This window comes from Artemia franciscana, chromosome 9 (genome assembly GCF_032884065.1).
Source record: "Artemia franciscana chromosome 9, ASM3288406v1, whole genome shotgun sequence".
Classification (NCBI taxonomy): Eukaryota; Metazoa; Arthropoda; class Branchiopoda; order Anostraca; family Artemiidae; genus Artemia; species Artemia franciscana.
In genome coordinates this window covers 7,575,822-7,596,317 of record NC_088871.1, presented here as the reverse complement: position 1 = coordinate 7,596,317, position 20,496 = coordinate 7,575,822, and the positions used below count along the sequence as shown (strand labels likewise).

The 20,496-nt window shown below is 33.0% G+C and overlaps 1 protein-coding gene across 5 annotated transcripts in view; it reads left to right on the top strand.

Moving 5' to 3' along the window:
- The window catches only part of LOC136030950 (zinc transporter ZIP1-like), a 61,382-nt gene that overhangs the window by 34,595 nt on the left and 6,291 nt on the right, over positions 1-20,496 (top strand). For all 5 annotated transcript variants that reach the window (XM_065710082.1, XM_065710080.1, XM_065710081.1 and 2 more), the window contains exon 5: positions 4,883-5,142. In XM_065710082.1, the coding sequence (XP_065566154.1) occupies positions 4,883-5,142 (260 nt within the window). The remainder of the gene's footprint in view (positions 1-4,882; positions 5,143-20,496) is intronic.

Genomic DNA, 20,496 nt, shown 5'->3' with positions numbered 1-20,496 from the left:
GCGTATCACCATTTCAATTTCTTTTTCTTCCTTATGAGCTCCTAAAAATATTTTTTAGGGGAAAGCCCCTTATCTTCATACATGGGCATTGTACAGCTGTGTATTTAGGCATCTAAGATGATTTTACTTAACAGAAACAACAATTCAGCAGCAATTTAATTTTGTTCCTATTTCATCAGGTCAAAATATACACCAGACCTTTACAAAGGCAACCCTAAGTTCTTATTGAGAGTTTCTTTAGTGTTCCTTCTTTTTTAAAATGAATAATTTAAAGACAGTCAAATATTTTTGTCAGTGTTGCCATTTTAAATAATAAAGTGAATAAGCAAATCTATTTATTTTTAATTTTGCAGAGGCCCTCGTCCGTAAAAATTCAAACATCGACAATTTGTAGGTTTCCAAGAACTACTGCACTCTCAAAATAAAGCTTCACCTTTTTCACCTATTTGGTATTCTTATCTTTTTTGTTGCTTTTGATTTTTCACCCATGTTTCTTTTTTATTTAATCTAGTGCCAAAAATTGCCAAAATCTTTGTAGCTGTACATGAAAATCTTTTCTACTAAAAATCGAATTTCTAATTTTTTTTAATTTTAAAGAAATGTTTGGTTATGTGAGATTCTGCTTAACTAAATCAAGTTTCATTTCACTGTCCTAGGTACTTCATAATTTACTTTTGGCCTCATGGCATTTTCCTATTCCCTCACTTTGTTCAACCTGGAAACTCATTAAAACACTTTGATAAATGTTTACATTTGCCGAGGATTTTCCTCTGAAATGTGGTTGTTATACTATCTCCCTTGTTGTCGCTAAGAAATTGGTTTTAGAACCGCTATTATCTTTTAGTATAATTTCTAGTGATACCAATCATATTTGATGCTCTATTTTGACTGTCATAGTTCTTAATTAAAATTCAGTACTCTTGGCAGGAAATTGGCTTTATATTATCATGGTCTTCAACCTTAACAATTAAATTATACACTTATTTCCCTCTTAAAATACGGAGGACATCAAATCAAAACGTCTTTGTCCCCGGGACTTTCGTAAGTATTTGTACCTGAAAACCATGATTCCCGATGGAAACATAAAAAAAACTAGTTTTTTTAACTGAAAGTAAGGAGCGATATTAAAACTTAAAACGAACAGAAATTACTCCGTATATGAAATGGATTTTCCCCTCCGCAATCCCTCGCTCTTTACGCTAAAGCTTTTAATTGTTTTAAAAAGCAGAATTGTGGCAAAGAGTCAAACTTTAGCGTAAAGAGCGAGGGATTGCGGAGGGGAAAATCCATTTCATATACGGAGTAATTTCTGTTCGTTTTAAGTTTTAATATCGCTCCTTACTTTCAGTTAAAAAAACTAGTTTTTTTTATGTAATTTCTGAACGTTTTTGAATTAATGCATGATTGATTTTGACTCTCCACACGTAAACTATTCAAATGAAATTTGCATATTAATTCCTTTTTTGGCTAAATGGCTTTCTCTTAGTTTTGATCATATGATTTTGAGAAATATGGGATGGGGAAGGAGGCCTAGTTGCCATGCAATTTTTCGGTTACATAAAAAGGCAACTATTAATTTTAATTTTAAACGAATTTTTTATTAGCAAAAAATATACGTAACTTTAGAATTAACTTACGTAAAAAACTTTTATATTCTTTAATTTTTATTATGTATATAAGGGGGTTTTTACCCTCGTTAATACCTCCTTCTTTACACTAAATCGTAAGTTTTGTCCCAATTCTTTAAGAATGACCCCTGAATCAGAAAGGCCGTAGAATAAATAGTTGAAATTACTAAAAATAATTCAGCATAAAGACCAAGGTATTTATCTCCTCCTAAATACCTCGCTCTTTATGCTAAAGTATTTTTAGAACCCCTCATAACCGTAATAATCTCTGTTCGTTTTAAGTTTCAATGCTACTTCTTCCTTTCATTTGAAAAAACGTTTTCATGTTTATTTTTCATTGTTTTCTCATAGTAATGCTAGAGAATCCTGCGCCCCTTTTCATTGAATTTTTCTTCCTCCATGACAGATTTCTCCAAGGAAAGATCCTCCAAAATAGCCCCCTCTCCTCAGCCCCACCCCCAAACAAATATAAATCCCCCTGAAAACGTTTGTACACTTCCCAATAACCATTACTATATGTAAACACTGGTCAAAGTTTGTAACTTACAGCCCCTCCCCCAGGGATTGTGGGGAGTAAGTCATCCCCAAAGACATAGTTATTATGATTTTCGACTATGCTGAACAAAATGGCTATCTCAAAATTTTGATCCGTTGACTTTGGGAAAAAAATGAGCGTGGGAGGGGGCCTAGGTGCCCTCCAATTTTTTTGGTCACTTAAAAAGGGCACTAGAGCTTTTCATTTCCGTTAGAATGAGCCCTCTTGCGACATTTTAGGACCTCTTGGTCGATACGATGACCCCTGAAAAAAAAACAAAAAAAAAAACAAATAAACACGCACCCGTGATTTGTCTTCTGGCAAAAAATACAAAAATTCCACATTTATGTAGATAGGAGCTTGAAACTTCTACAGTAGGGTTCTCTGATACGCTGAATCTGATGGTGTCATTTTCGCTAAGATCCTACGACTTTGAGGGGGTGTTTCCCCCTATTTTCCTAAATAAGGCAAATTTTCTCAGGCTCGTAACTTTGATGGGTAAGACTAAACTTGATGAAACTTATATATTTAAAATCAGCATTAAAATGCGATTCTTTTGATGTAGCTATTGATATCAAAATTCAATTTTTTAGAGTTTTGGTTACTATTGAGCCGGGTCGCTCCTTACTACAGTTCGTTACCACGAACTGTTTGATTTTGGTTGTTTCAAAATTGTAAAGGTGTTATTATTACATTTTTGATTAAAATATTGATTAAATTTTTGATTAAAACTTAGATTAAATTTTCATTAAAATATTATTAAAATATTACATTTATGTCAGTATTGCCACGTTGAGTTGAAAAAATTAATAAGCTAGCTTAATGAGATAGTTTTAAAAATGCTTTTCGTCCATAAGACTCAAACATTAAGAAACAAACAACCTGTTGATTCTCATAAGCAACCCCACATTCAAATAAAAACTACACCATATTAAGCTGTTTAGTACCATATTATTTTTTTTTTACTTATTTTTTCACTCATATAATTTTTTTTTTGGATTTGGTGCCAATAACTACCATAACTGCGTAACTGCATACGGAGGTCTTTTTCATTGAAAATAGAATTATTTTTTTCCAGTTTTTAACGTCTACATGGCTGTATAAGTTTCCATATAATTAATTTCAACAATCAGATTTTATTTTCACTGTCCTTAGTACTCTGATGCCTAATTTGTGTCATTGCAAAGGGCCGGTAAAAATTTGTGGTAAGGTAATGCCGTTGAGCCCATTAGTAGAACCTGAAGCAATATGAACGTTTTTTTTTGCCATGAGGATCTGCACTTACATTATAATTTGAAATTTTACAATATATTTTTACATTTTACATTATAGTATGAACGGTTTACTGCCACAAGGACCTGCACTTACATTTTAATTTGAAATTTTTAATTATAATATGAACTTTTTTATTGCCAAGGGGATCTGTAATTACATTATAATTTAAAATTTTACATTATATTTTTACATTTTACATTGTAATATGAACAAGAGGATCTGCACTTAACTTACATTATAATTTGAAATTTTACAATATATCTTTACATTTTATATTATAATATGAACGTTTTTACTGCCATAAGAATCTAGACGTACATTTTAATTTGAAATTTTAATTATAATATGAACGTTTTTATTGTCAACGAGCTCTGCACTTACATTATAATTTAAAATTTTACATTATGTTTTTACATTTTACATTACAATATGAACAAGAGGATCTGCACTTACATTATAATTTGAAATTTTACAATATATTTTTAAATTTTACATTATAATATGAACGTTTTTACTGCCACGAGGACCTGCACTTACATTTTAATTTGAAATTTTTAATTATATAATATGAACGTTTTTATTGCCAAGGGGATCTACACTTTCATTATAGTTTAAAATTTTGCATTATATTTTTACATTTTACATTATAATATGAACAAGAGGTTCTGCACTTACATTATAATTTGAAATTTTACAATATATTTTTACATTTTACATTATAATATGAACGTTTTTAGTGCCACGAGGACCTGCACTTACATTTTAATTTGAAATTTAAAATTATAATATGAACGTTTTTATTGCCAAGGGCATCTGCACTTGAATTATAATTAAAATTTTACATTATATTTTTGCATTTTACATAATAATGTGAACAAGAGGATCTGCACTTACATTATAATTTGAAATTTTACATTATATTTTTACATTTTACATTATAATATGAACGTTTTTACTGCCAAGAGGACCTGGACTTATATTATAATTTGAAATTTTTATTATAATATGGACGTTTTTACTGCCAAGAAGATCTGCACTTATATTATAATTTAAAATTTCACATTATATTTTTACATTTTACATTATAATATGAACAAGAGGATCTGTACCTGCGTTCTGATTTGAAATTTCACATTATATATTTACATTTTATATTATAATATGAATGTTTTTACTGCCAAGAGGACATGCATATACATTATAATTAGAAATTTTTTTATTATAATATGAACGTTTATATTGCCAAGGGGATCTGCACTTACATTAGAATTTGAAACATTTAATTTTAATATGAACGTTTTTCCTGCCAACAGGATCTGCAGTTCCATTAAATTTAAAACTTTCAATTACAATATGAACGTGTTAACTGTCAAGAGGATCTGCACTTACATTAGAATTTGAAACATTGATACACAGTTTGGTTACTCTTTGTGATTTGTAATAGGCATTAGTCATCATCACAGTCATCATTCTTCCCATCTTCATGGTATTCCACTTGAGGGTGACGACAGTCTAGAGGCAACGATTAGGGGTCTGTTAATCATTGTGGCTTTGTGTTTGCACGAGATATTTGAAGGGATGGCAATTGGGCTAGAAGATGAAACCAGCGGCGTTTGGCAGATATTCACAGCTGCTGCTTCCCATAAGTTCGTAATTATTTTCTGCATTGGACTCGAGCTGGCAATAACTAGGATTCGTTTGGCTGTAAGTTATTATGGATGCTTTTTTTATCCTTTTACAGTGGCGCCATTTGGGGGGAGGGTCAGGGCTGGGCAATTGCCCACCCCAGATTTTCCAGGGGGCCCAAGCTTCTACCACAAAGAGCCCTTTTCCGGCCATAATTATCCATTATGTCCAACATAATCCATTCTGTTCAAATGGTTTGAACTAACTGTACGCCTATTAGCCAAAGAGCGTAATTACCTGACGACCCTTGGGGTAATTACGCTATTTGCTATTAATCATTGTAAACTTTGAAAGTAGGTTAGATTCATAATAAAAGTCTCAAGTTCTGTCAAATGCCCCATGCCCACCCCAAGATTTGACCCAAATGGCTCCTTTGCCCTTTTACTTTCCTAGTATATCTCACAAATAGAGACGGCTATTTCAATTGAATTTCAGGATTTCCACCTTTTCCCTTTTTGCTTTTCTTGGATATTTATCTTTTATAGTTAGTCATTCTTAGCTTTCCTGGAATTCTCTATTACTTTTACTTAATTTATTAAATTGTGTATTAATATTTTTGATGTATTTTACACTTTTGATTTACTTTTCCTATTCTCTTATATTATCTTGTTTCTTCGTTCTTACTATCCTCACATTTATTTATTTTAAATTTTAAAGAAAGTCTTCTAGTGACTAGTTTCTTGGAAGAAATATTATCTAATTCAACAAGACAATCACATTTAATAGATTGTTTAACTTTAAATGACACCCTTATTACTTTATAATAGTATTAAATAAATAAAAAACATGTTTTTTTTAACTGAAAGTAAGGAGCGATATTAAAACTTAAAACGAACAGAAATTATTCCGTATACGAAAAAGGCTGCCCCCTCTTCAATGTCCCGCTCTTTACACTAATCGGACGTTTTAATCGAAGAAATTTCGATTAATTTTTACCGATTAAGTTTTAATTGGACGATTTTGAGAAAAAAGGGTGAGAGAGGGTGCCTAATTGCCCTCCAAATTTTTTGGTCAAACCGTTCGTGGTAACGAACTGTAGTAAGGAGCGACCCGGCTCAATAGTAAACGAAACTCTAAAAAACGGAATTTCGATGCTAAAAGATATATCAAAAGAATCGGATTTTTATGCTGATTTAAATATATAAGTTTCATCAAATTTAGTCTTTGTCATCAAAAGTTACGAGCCTGAGAAAATTTGCCTTATTTTGGAAAATAAGGGGTAACACCCCTTAAAAGTCACAGGATATTAACGAAAATCACACCATCGCATTCAGCGTATCAGAGAACACTATAGAAAAAATTTCAAGGTCCAATCTAGAAAAATGTGGAATTTCGTATTTTTTGCCAGAAGACAAATAACGGGTCCGTGGTTATTTGTTGTTGGTTTTTTTTTTTTTTTTTTTTCCCCAGGGGTCATCGTATCGACCAAGTGGTCCTAGAGTGTTGCAAGAGGGCTCATTCTAACAAAAATAAAAAGTTCTAGTGCCCTTTTTAAGTGACCAAAAAAATTGGAGGGCACCTAGGCCCCCTCCCACGCTCATTTTTTCCCAAAGTCAACGGATCAAAATTTTGAGATAGCCAATTTGTTTCGCATAGTCGAAAACCATAATAACTATGTCTTTTGGGATGATTTACCCCCCACAGTCCCTGGGGGAGGGGCTGCAAGTTACAAACTTTGACCAAATTTTACATACAGTAATGGTTACTGGGAAGTGTATCGACGTTATCAGGGGGAATTTTTTGGTTTGAGTGTGGGGTTGAGGGGAGGGGGCTATATGGGAGGATCTTTCCTTGGAGGAATATTTCATGGGGGAAGAGAAATTCAATGAAAAGGCGCAGGATTTCCTAGCATTACTATTAAGAAAAAAAAACAAACAATGAAAATATAAACATGAAAAAGTTTTTTCAATTGAAAGTAAGGAGAAGCATTAAAAATTAAAACGAACAGAGATTATTACGCATATGAGGGGTTCCAAAAATACTTTAGCATAAAGAGCGAGGTATTTAGGAGGAGATAAATACTTCGCTCTTTATGCTAAAATTTTTTTTAAATAATTTCAACTATTTATTCTGCGGCCTTTCTGATTCAGGGATCATTCTTAAAGAATTGGAACAAAACAAGATTTAGTGTGGAGAGCGAGGTATTAACGAGGGGACCAACCCCCTCATATATATAATCAAAAATATAAGAATATAAAAGTTCGTTACGTAAGTTAATTCTTAAGTTATGTATATTTTTTACTAATAAAAACGTTCGTTAAAAATTAAAAGATCTAGTTGCCTTTTTAAGTAACCGAAAAATTGGAGGGCAATTAGGCCTCCTTCCCCACCCCTTATTTCTCAAAATCGTCTGATCAAAACTAAGAGAAAGCCATTTAGCCAAAAAAAAGAATTAATATGCAAATTTCATTTTAATAATATATGTACGGAGAGCCAAAATCAGACATGCATTAATTCAAAAACTTTCAGAAATTAAATAAAAAAAATAAGTTTTTTGAAATGAAAGTAAGGAGCGACATTAAAACATAAAACGAACAGAAATTACTCCGTATATGAAAGGGGTTTTTCCTCCTCGACACCCCGCTCCTTGCGCTAAAGTTTGATTCTTTCTCACAACTCTACTTTTTAAAACAATAAAAAACTTTAGCGTAAAGAGCGGGGCGTCGAGGAGGAAAAGCCCCTTTCATATACGGAGTAATTTCTGTTCGTTTTAAGTTTTAATGTCGCTCCTTACTTTCATTTAAAAAAACTTGTTTTTTTTTATTTAATTACTTAAAAAGGCCACCAGAACTTCTAATTTTATTTACAAACGTTTTTATTAGTGATAATAAATATACGTAACTTACAAATTAACTTACGTAACGATGATCCATATTCGTAAACCATTATTACGTAAATGAGGGGGTCTGCCCCCTCCTCAATACCTCACTCTTTACTATAAAGTTACTATAAAGTTCTAATTTTCGTTAAAATTAGCCCTCTCGCAACATTCTAGGACCACTGGGTCGATACGATCACCCCTGGGGAAAAGAAAAAACAAACAAAAAAACAAATAAACACGCATCCGTGATCTTTTCTGGCAAAAAACACAAAATTCTACATTTGTAGAAAATTCTACAGCAGGGTTCCCTGATACGCTGAATATGATGGTGTGATTTTCATTAAGATTCTGTCAGGGTGCTTTAGGGGATCTATTTTAGGGGGTGCTTTCCCTTTTTTTCGAAAATAAGGCAAATTTTTTCAGACTCGTAATTTTTGATGGTAAACTTGATATAACTTATGTATTTAAAATCAGCATAAAAACCTGCCTCTTTTGATGTATATATTGGTATCAAAATTCCGTTTTTTAGGGCTTCGTTTACTATTGAGCCGGGTCGCTCCTTTCTACAGTTCGTTACCACGAACTGTTTGGTTAATTACAAGAAACAGGTTTTTTCAGCTGAAAGTAATGAGCTAAATTAAAACTTAAAACGAACAGAAATGATTACGTCTGTGAGGGGGTCCACCCCCTCGTCAGTACCTCGCTCTTTACGCTAAAGTTTGAGTTTTTTTCCAATTCTTTAAGAATTGGGACTTTTGAATCACAAAGGCCGTTTATATATATATATATATATATATATATATATATATATATATATATATATATATATATATATATATATATATATATATATATATATATATATATATATATATATATAAAGTCTTTTTAAAGGTCTAAAAAATAAATTTTGGACCAATTTTTTAGTCATTTAAAAAGAGCACTAGAACTTTTAATTTCTGTTCTAATGAGCCCTCTTACGATCTTCTATGACCACTGGTTCGATACGATAGCCATTGGGAAAAAAAAACAAAGAAAAAAAAAAATAAAATAAACACGCATTCGTAATCTTTCTTCAGGCAGAAAAATACGAAAGTCCACATTTTGAAGATTTGACCTTGAAACCTCGGTTCTCTGATACGGTGAACCTGACGGTGTGATTTTCATTAAGATTATATGATTTTTGGGGGTTGTTTTTGCCTTTTCTAGAAAAAAAGACAAATTTTGTCAGGATAGTAACTTTCGATGGGTAGGAATAAACTTGATGAAAGATATATATATATATATATATATATATATATATATATATATATTAGAAACCAGCATGTAAATTCAATTCTTTTGATTTATCTATTGGTGTCAAAATTCCGATTTTTGGAGTTTCGGTTACTATTGAGCCGGGTCGCTCCCGACTTAGAGTTCGTTACCACGAACTGTTCGATAATAATCGTATAGTAATCAAATAGTTCGTGGTAACGAACTGTAGTAAGGAACGACCCAGCTCAATAATAACCAAAACTGTAAAAAATGGAATTTTGATACCAATAGCTACATCAAAAGAATTGCATTTTAATGCTGATTTTAAATATATTAATTTCATCAAGTTTGGTCTTACCCATCAAAAGTTACGAGCCTCAGAAAATTTGCCTATTTTAGAAAACATGGGGGAACACCCCCTAAAAGTTATATAATCTAAACGAAAATCACACCATCTTATTCAGCGTATCAGAGAACCCTATTGTAGAGGTTTCAAGCTCCTATCTATAAAACTGTGGAATTTTGTACTTTTTGCCAGAAGGCAGATCACGGATCCGTGTATATTTTTTTTTTTTCCAGGGGTGATCGTATCGATCCAGTGGTCCTAGAATGTTGCGAGAGGGCTCATTCTAACGGAAATGAAGAGTTCTAGTGCCCTTTTTACGTGACCAAAATATTGAAAGGTTCATAGGCCCCCTCCCACGCTAATTATTTTCCCAAAGTCAACTGATCAAAATTCTGAGATACCCATTTTATTCAGCGTAGTCGAAAAACCTTATAACAATATCTTTGGGGACGATTTACTCCCCCACCATCCCCCTAGGAGGGGCTACAAGTTAAAAACTTTGACAAGTGATTACATATAGTAATGGTTATTGGGAAGTTTGCAGACGTTTTCAATGGAATTTTTTGGTTGAGGGGAGGGACTGAGAAGAGGGGGATATTTTGGGGGAACTTTCCATTGAGGAATTTGTCATGGGGGAAGAAAATTTCCATGCAGGATTTTCTAGCATTATTAAAAAAAAAACAATGAAAAAATTAATATGAAGAAGTTTTTTCAACTGGAAGTAAGGATTAAAATTGCATTAAAAGCAGCGTTAAAACTTAAAATGAACAGAAATTATTACGCGGGCTCACCTCCTCCTAATACCTTGCTCTTTACGCTAAAGTATTTTTAGTAATTTCAACTATTTATTCTACGGCTTTTGTGATTCAGGGGTCATTCTTAATGAATTGGGACAAAATTTAAGCTTTAGTGCAAAGAGCGAGGTACTGACGAGGGGGTGAACCCCCCTCATATATGAAATAAAAATATGAGAGTGCAAAAGCTGGTTACGTAAGCCAATTTATAAGTTACGTATATTTATACTAATAAAAACATTTGTAAAAAATTAAAAGCTCTAGTTGCCTTTTTAAGTAATCGAAAAATTGGAGGGCAACTAGGCTTACTCCCCCGCTTTTTTTCTCAAAATCATTCGATCAAAAGTATGAGAAAGCCATTTAGCCAAAAAAATAAATATGCAAGTTTCGTTTTAATTATTCCTCTGCGAAGAGCCAAAATCAAAACATGCATTGATTCAAAAACGTTCAGAAATTAAATAAAATAAAAAAATTTTTAACTGGAAGTAAGAAGCGACATTAAAACTTAAAACGAACAGAAACGCTAAAGTTTTTTACTGTTTTAGAAAGAAGAGTTGAGAGAAAGAGTCAAACTTTAGCGTTAAAAGCGGGGCGTTGTCAATCCAGATCAAAGCTACAAATCGGCCCAACAAACCATATATTTTAACATCCATACAAACTGTGCCACACATTATTGATTTTCTTATAAATAATTTCTTAGACCACACTGCTTTTCCACTTACAGAACTTAAAAGAGAAGAAAAAGGTATAATTTAAATTTTTTTTTTAATATACTATATATAAGAATCTAAGAAATATAAATGTTAGTAATATAAAAATCCAATGTTTTTTTAAATTATGCCTATTTTCTCTCTCTTTAAAATTCTGTGATTTATTATGTCGGTAGTCTCGTATTTTAGTAGCGGAAATTGGAATCTGTGACTACTTATCTTCATTAAAGGTGAGATTCGATAATGAAAACTCTTTTTTGTTTTAAAAGAAGATAGTATAAATGAAAATTAATGGATCTCAAGTTTCACAGAAGAAATATTGACTTTGCAGATGTTCATCAAAAGAGAATAAAAACTTTTATATATATATATATATATATATATATATATATATATATATATATATATATATATATATATATATATATATATATATATATATATATATATATTTCAAAGTAGTAGCCTACCTACAGGTGATTAGAAAGTTTTTGAATTTACCTAATTTCTGTTTATTTTTTTAAGCAGACACAAGTGTGCTACTGGAAAACTATATCCATCGTTTCAACTGTTTAACTGGAGAACTATTTTTTAAACTAATAGTTTTAAATAGCATCGTATTTAAAACTATTGAAAATGATAGATAGATTTTTATTGTAAAACGTCGCAGCGCTATAATAACAGACAAAATGCACTCTTAACGCTCGAAACAACCATTCAAATAACATATACAAAATAACGTAAGAAAAATAAGAAAAATTTTAAATAAGATTATAACAATAATGTTACAAATAATAAAATAAAAAAAGTAAAACATAAGAAAAAATGTTCATACATGCAACAGTATTCTAAAAAGTCACCCCCTCCCTTTCCCAATAATTATTTATTTCTATGTGCCACTTTCGATCTAATATGTTTTGCAATGCTGAGACAAATATCGTAATAAAACCTGAACCAGGTTTACCTACGTTCAGGCCCTAAGCAATGCATCTTTATGTGCTACAAAATTTTGTTGAAATACTGAAAAAATATTTAATATGGATCATTTGCTGCAAACAGGTATGACCCCAAGTCATGGGGATACAAAAGGCAAAAATCTTCACTTTGGAACCTAGGTCACCCCTTAGCCCTCTCCCCTTTCCGAAGATCTATATTCAACTAGACTTTTTCAATTAATAAAGATAACACAACCTATTTTAGTTTCCAAGAGATACATTCGAGCGATCAGAAAGACATCCAAAATTACCTTTTTTTTTTTTTTTTTTTTTTTTTTTTTTTTTTTTTTTTTTTTTTTTTTTATAGCCACAAGTATGGTGGAGAAAAGTAAATCTATCGTTTGAACTTCCGGACTAAAACGTTGTTTTAGAAACAAACTACTTGTAAATCTACGTCGCATTCCATTTTTGAATATTGAAATAATTAAAAATGATATTTGAGATAAATAACACAACATTGTCTAAACCCTATTTACCTACTTCTGGGCCCTAAGCTAAGTATCCCTAATGTGCTCCAAAAATTGGTAAAATACTGACATTTTTCAATATCGAGGATAGTTGCAACCCATAGTGATGGGGTAACAGGAGAGGGCAAATTCTTCATTTTGGTACCTAGGTCGCTGTGTATCCCCCTTCCTTAGATCTATATAAATAATCTTTATTTCAGTGAAGATGTTGCCAAATAAAATATAGTTATTAGGTTTTATTAACTACTTTCGAGTGATTAGAAAGGTATCTGAAATTGCCAATTTTCTTTGGTCGGTTATTGGAAAATTATATTTATCGTTTAAACTTTTGGACTAATTAATTGTTGTTGTTTTTTTTTAAGAAATAGCAAGATGTATATGGGGAAATTAATTTTGAAGATGGTATCACTATCTGTAATTGAAATTTAAGAAAATCAGGTGTTTTCTAGCAATTATGGTCTAATATCGTGGGTACTTATCTTTACCAAAGGTTTGACTTAACTTGAAACTTTTAATGCTTGAAAAAATGTACTCAAAATGAAAGCTTCTCTAGAACCATAAAAGTGCAGACGTTTTTGAGGAGTGAGGTAAGTATAGGATAGCAATAACATAAATATGAAACATAACAATCGTTTCTGAAATAAACTTTCCCTGACTTTATCGTATTTTATGTAAGCAGCCAGCGATACATTAATTTAATATGAATTCAAGCTCAATGGAATTTAATTTATTTTTATTAAACTATACGAAAATGTTTACAAACAACCCTTGTTAAGGTGATAATGGTTCCGATGAAAAACTAACCCGAAAGCTGTAATTCGAAATTCTAGCATCTGAACTTATAATTTGATTTTTGATATAATTGTTTGTGAATCTGCACTGCATTTTTTTTTTTTTTTGAGAAAATAAAGGAAAAACCCTTCTTTTTTATTTTATCGATTTTTAAAGGGTACCTTTTAAGAACAATTTTTACTTTTTCATTGTAATGTTTGAAAGGCCGCAGTCAGGTTTACCCATGTGTGGATCAGACATCCTTAATGATAAAAGAAAAATTTAATTTTACTTTAAATAAATAAAAAAACAAGCTTTTTTAACTGCAAGTAAGGAGCGACATTAAAATTTAAAACGAATAATAATTACACTGTATATGAAAGGGTTTGTCTCTCCGCAACGACTCGCTCTTTACGCTAAAGTTTGACTCTGTCACAACTGCACTTTTTAAAACAATAAAAAAAAACTTTAGCGTAAAGAGGGAGGCGTTGTGGAGGGACCACCCCTGTCATATACGGAGTAATTATTGTTCATTTAAGTTTTAATGTCGCTCCTTACTTGCAGTTAAAGAAAAAATTGTTTTTTATTTAATTTCTGAACGTTTTTGAATTAATACATGTTTTGATTTTGGCTCAGTGCACATGAATAATTAAAACGAAATCTGCATATTATTTTTTTTGCTAAATGGTTTTCTCATTGTTTTGATCGGATGATTTCGATAAAAAGATGTGGGGGAGGGGACCTAGTTGCCCTCCAATTTTTGGCTACTTAAAAATGCAACTAGATTTTTTTATTTTTTATACCGACGTTTTGGTTAGTAATAAACACACGTACCTTACCAATTAACTTACGTAACGAACTTCTATATTTGTGTATTTACGTATGTGAGGGGGTTTGCCCCCTTGTCAAAACCTCGCTCTTTACACTAAAGGCTGACTTTTATCTAAATCTTAAAGAATGACCCCTGAATCTTAAAGGCCGTAGAATAAATAGTTGAAATTACTAAAAATACTTTAGCGTAAAGAGCAAGGTATTGTGGAGAAGACGAATCCCCTTATAAACATAATATTTTATGTTCATTTTAAGTATTAATGCTACTCATTGCTTCTAAGAAAAAAAAATGATAATTTAGTTTCTCATTTTTTTTAATAATGCTAGAAAATCCTGCGCCCCCTTCATGGAAATTCTCTTCCCTCATGATTGACTCCTCCGTGGAAAGATCCTCCCACGTATCTCCCTCCCACCCCAACGCAAAAAAGTCCCCTTGAAAATGTCTGTACACTTCATAATGACCATTACTATATGTAAACAATGATCAAAGTTTGTAACTAGCAGCCACTCCTTTGGGAACTGTGGGGGATTAAGCCGTCTTCAAAGACATTATTATTAGGTTTTCAACTAAGATAAACAGAATGGCAATCTCAAAATTCTGATCCGGTGATTTTTGGGGGGAAATGTGCGTTTGAGGGGGCCTAGGTGCCCTCCAATTTTTTTGATCACTTAAAAAGGGCACTAGAAATTTTAATTTCCGTTAGAGTGAGCCCTCTTGCAACATTCTAAGATCACTGGATCGATACGATCACCCCTGGGGGAAAACAATAAACAAACAAATAAACACGCATCCGTGATCTGGCTTCTGACAAAAAATACAAACTTCCACACTTTTGATGATAGGAGCTTGAAACTTTAACTGTAGAGTTCTCCGATACGCTGAACCTGATGGTGTGATTTTCGTCAAGATTCTACATTATTTAGGGGTGTTTCCCCTATTTTCTAAAATAAGGCAAATTTTCCCAGGCTCTTAACTTTTGATGGGTAGAACTAAACTTGATGAAACTTATCAAACAGTTCGTGGTAACGAACTGTAGTAAGGAGCGACCCGGCTCAATAGTAACCAAAACTCTAAAAAATGGAATTTTGATACCAATAGCTATATCAAAAGAATTGCATTTTAATGCTGGTTTTAAATATATAAGTTTCATGAAGTTTAGTCTTACCCATCAAAAGTTACGAGCCTGAGAAAATTTGCGTTATTTTAGAAAATAGGGGGAAACACCCCCTAAAAGTCATAGAATCTTAACGAAAATCACACCATCAGATTCAGCGTATCAGAGAACCCTACTGTAGAAGTTTCGAACTCCTATCTAGAAAAATGTGGAATTTTGCATTTTTTGCCAGAAGGCAGATCACGGATGCGTGTTTATTTGTTTTTTTGTTTTTTTGTTTTTTTGTTTTTTTTTTTTCCCAGGGGTGATCGTATCGACCCAGTTGTCCTAGAATGTTGCAAGAGGGCTCATTCTAACGGAAATGAAAAGTTCTAGTGCCCTTTTTAAGTGACCAAAAAAATTGGAGGGCACCTAGGCCCCCTCCCACGCTAATTATTTTCCCAAAGTCAACGGATCAAAATTCTGAGATAGCCATTTTATTCAGCGTAGTCGAAAAACCTTATAACTATGTCTTTGGGGACGACTTACTCCCCCACAGTCCCCGTGGGAGGGGCAACAAGTTACAAACTTTGACCTGTGCTTACATATAGTAATGGTTATTGGGAAGTATACAGGCGTTTTCAGGAGGATTTTTTTGGTTGGGGGGAGGGGCTGAGAAGAGGGGGATATGCTGGGGGAACTTTCCATCGAGAATTTGTCATGGGAGAAGAAAACTTCCATGAAGGGAGAGCAGGATTTACTAGCATTATTTTAAAAAAAAATTAAAAAATAAATGTGAAAAAGCTTTTTCACCTGGAAGTAAGGAACAGCAATAAAACTTAAAACAAACAGAAATTATTACCCATATAAGGGGCTCACCTCCTTATGATACCTAGCTCTTTACGCTAAAGTATTTTTAGTAATTTCAACTATTTATTCTACGGCTTTTGTGATTCAGGGGTCATTCTTAATGAATTGGGATAAAATTTAAGCTGTAGTGTAAAGAGCGAGGTACTGACGATGGGGCGAATCCCCTCATATATGTAATAAAAACATGAGAATACAAAAGTTCTTTACGTAAGGTAATTTATAAGTTACGTAAATCTTTTACCAATAAAAAGATTCGTAAAAAATTAAAAGTTCTAATTGCCTTTTTAATTAACCAAAAAATCGGAGGGCAACTAGGCTTCGCCCCCGCTCTTTTTTTCTCAAAATCATTCGATCAAAATTATGAGAAAGCCATTTAGCCCCCCCCAAAAAAATATGCAAAATTTCGTTTTGATTATTCCTCTGCGGAGAGCCAAAATCAAAACATGCATTGATTCAAAAACGTTCAGAAATTAAATAAAAAAAACGAGTTTTTTTAACTGAAAGTAAGGAGCGACATTAAAACTTAAAACGCACAGAAATTACTTCGTATATGAAAGAGGCTGCTTCCTCATCAACGCCCCGCTCTTTACGCTAAAGTTTTTTACTGTTTTAAAAAGAAGAATTGAGAGAAAGAGTCAAACTTTAGCGTAAAGAGCGGGGCGTTGATGAGGAAGCAGCCTCTTTCATATACGAAGTAATTTCTGTGCGTTTTAAGTTTTAATGCCGCTCCTTACTTTCAGTTAAAAAAACTCGTTTTTTTTATTTAATATATTTAAAATCAGCATTAAAATGTGATTCTTTGATGTAACTATTGGTGTCAAAATTCTGTTTTTTTAGTTTCGGTTACTATTGAGCCGGGTCGCTACTTACTACAGTTCGTTACCACGAACTGTTTGACATGGAAGTTTTAAAGAAAGTGAAAGATTTAAATATTTGGGAGCAATATCAAAAACTAAAGGTGGGTGGAAAGAGCATTTAAAATAGATTATTAAGAGAGAGAAAGCATTTTCACCAACAATCCTTAGTAAGTCCAACACTTCCATGTATAAAAGACTTAAAGATGCAAAAATAAGTTTTTATTACTTAATTACGTCTTATACTCCATTAGAGAGCTGAGCTCTGGGTATTTGACCCGGCAACACAGTTGGAATCAATATAGCTATAACACTTTAAAAGATGAATTAATGTCCACTTAACGACACATAATAACGCTGTAAAAGTGGACCTAAGATTGAGCAAGCTGGGGCAAATGATACGATCCTGGGTTAAGGTTGTTAGCTAAGGCAGCTTATTAGGATATCCTACGATCGAAACGGAAAAGATCATTGCTGTATCACTTAAAAACTGTGTCAGATAGAGCAGGCTTATCTTATATTTGGAACGAGGGGCCATGTCCGCCAGAGATGACAAATGATGCGGTCTTAGGTAAAGGTCGTTAGCCTGCGGGAGGATAGGTTAAATAAGGCAGCTTATTAGGAGATCCTACGTTGGAAACGGAAAAAGATCTTGGCTGTATCAATTGAAAAGTGTATCAGATGGAGCAGGCTTATCTTATATTTGGAACGAGGGGCCATGTCCGCCAGAGATGACAAATGATGCGGTCTTAAGTAAAAGTTGTTAGCCTGCGGGAGGATAGGTTAAATAAGGTAGCTTATTAGGAGATCCTACGTCGGAAACGGAAAAATATCTTGGCTGTATCAATTAAAAAGTGTATCAGATGGAGCAGGCTTATCTTATATTTGGAACGAGGGGCCATGTCTGCCAGAGAAGGTAAATGATACGGTCCTGGATAAAGCTTGTTAGCCTGCAGAGGGATAGGTTAGCTCCTCATAGTAGCTTTTGATTCCTACAAATCAACTAAGTACATTAGCTATTCAGTTGTTTCCATTATAGCAAAATAAATCACATTGTCTTCTCGGTGGAGCTTCTTCCTCTATTATTTTATCAAGTTAGCTAGATTTTGTTCTTGAAAAAATATGAAAGAGAACAGACTCTGGCCCAAGTAGTTTATGAGAAGAAAAAAAGAGCAACAGAAAAAGAAAATCTGTTAAACCAACAGAGAAACTATGATAGGGTGAGTGTTTAACAAGAGAGTTATTTTAGCCAGTTATTCTGATGTGGCAATTAAAACAGCATAATGAAACAAAAAATGCTAATGGATTTGAAATGTATTTGTCTGGATAGCTAGCCTTTTGTGCTACGTCTTATTAGGAGATCCTACGGCCAAAACGGAAAAGATTATGGATGTATCAATTAAAAACTGTATCAGAGGGAGCAGGCCTATCTTATATTTGGAATTAGGGGCTATTTCCGAAAGAGAAAGAAGGATCGCTTATGGCTAGGTATGGGAGTAGAATGGAACGCAAGGAAATCCAGACTTGGATTCAGGTGGTAAGGAGGTATGACCTCCTTTTTGCCAGGGTAAAGAGGTTTTTTTGCCAGGGTAAAGAGGTTTTCGGTTTGAATATTATTTTGAATGTGTTTTACCGCCTTAAGTATTAGGGACTGGGTTATGCATTCAAGTGAAATGTTTACCATTAAAAACAGGGAAAAAACTTTTGAAAGAAAAAGGCTGGCCTTAGACAAAATTTACTCTTGCCCCAGATGCAGTGTAGGAGTGGAGGATTTGGCACTCATTGTGGCTGGGTCTCAGCAGCTTCCTCATTTAAGAAGTATTTTTTTGAAGGTGATACTCTTTGATTTCCCAGGGATCCTGCAGGTCTCCAGAGAAAGAAGGATCGCTTATGGCTCGGTATAGGAGTAGAATGGAGCGGCAGGAAATCCAGACTTGGATTCAGGTGGTAAGGAGATCATAAACGTAGAAGTTTTTTTGCCTGGGTAAATAGGTTTTCGGCTCGAATATTATTTTGAATTTGTTTTATCGCCTTAAGTATTAGGGACCGGGTTATGCATTCAAGTATATTGCCTATAACTAAAAAATAGGAAAAAAAACTTTTCAAAGAAAAAGGGCGGCCTTAGACAAAAATTACTCTTGCCCCAGATGCAATGTAGGAGTGGAGGATGGGGTGCTCATTGTGGCTGGGTCTCAGCAGATTCTTCATTAAGAAGTAATTTTTTGAAGGTTATACTCTTTGAGTTCCCAGGAATCCTGCAGGTGGCTTTAAAAAGGACAATTATTTAGATGTGTAAATATGTTTATGAAGTTTAAAAGAGTGGAAAGTAACGCTTTTTTTGATGGGAGGGAGAGATGATTTTTATTAATGTTTTTTTTTGTGATGTCTATTATAGAATACTTTGTTGTATGGACTTGTTAAGTTTACAATAAGAGAAAAAAAAATGAATAAAGTTGAATGTATACTATTGATGTGGTAAAGAAAAGTGAGCAGTTTTAGTTCACATTTTTTGTTGTTGTTTTTTCTGGGAGGGGAGATTAGATTTATGTTACTATGCTGTGACTTGAACTATCGAATAATGTGTTGTATGGCCTTTTTCTGCTTATAATAACTTAATCATCTATCTATGCTCTGAATTTTTTCTGAAATATTGATTTGCTCCAATCCTATGCACAACATAAATCATGCAGCTATTGGATTGGAACCTCAGGGGCTGGGTGAGGGACGACAAAAGCCTTACTTCGTGACCCAGGCAAGTGTATACTTACATCCTCACTTTGTCTTCAGTCCCATATTTACATTTTAATTTTAGTTTTCAAAAACACACTACCAACTATAATAAAGAAGAAGCTATTTTAATTCTCTATATGGATTTTAATTCACAATTTTAAATTTTAAGGATTTTAATTCACGACAGTACGAGTCGTGTAGATAGTGGCCATAGTACAGCTGCTAATAAGACATACATTTCTATGTCTTTGTACGATTTTTTTTTTACAATTTACCATTAGCTTTACCATAAAATACCATTTTAAGATTCAAATCTGCTGATCTGAACGCTTGAAAAAGAGAACTTCTTATTACAAAGCCACTCTGACGGATTGTTCTGTTTAGCAATTAAATAAAAAAAACTGATTTTTTTAGCTGAAAGTAAGGAGCGACATTAAAACTTAAAACGAACAGAAATTACTCCGTATATAAAATGGTTTGTCCCCTCCGCAATGCCTCGCTCTTTACGCTAAAGCTTTTAATTGTTTTAAAAAGTAGAATTGTGACAAAGAATCAAACTTTAGCGTAAAGAGCGAGGGATTGCGGAGGGGACAAACCATTTTATATACGGAGTAATTTCTGTTTGTTTTAAGTTTTAATGTCGCTCCTTACTTTCAGCTAAAAAAATTAGTTTTTTTTTATTTGATTTCTGAACGTTTTTGAATTAATGCATGTTTGGTTTTGGCTCTCCGCACATAAATTATTAAAATGAAATTTGTATATTAATTCTTTTTTTGGCTAAATGGCTTTCTCTTAGCTTTGATCAGACGATTTTGAGAAATAAGGGGTGGAG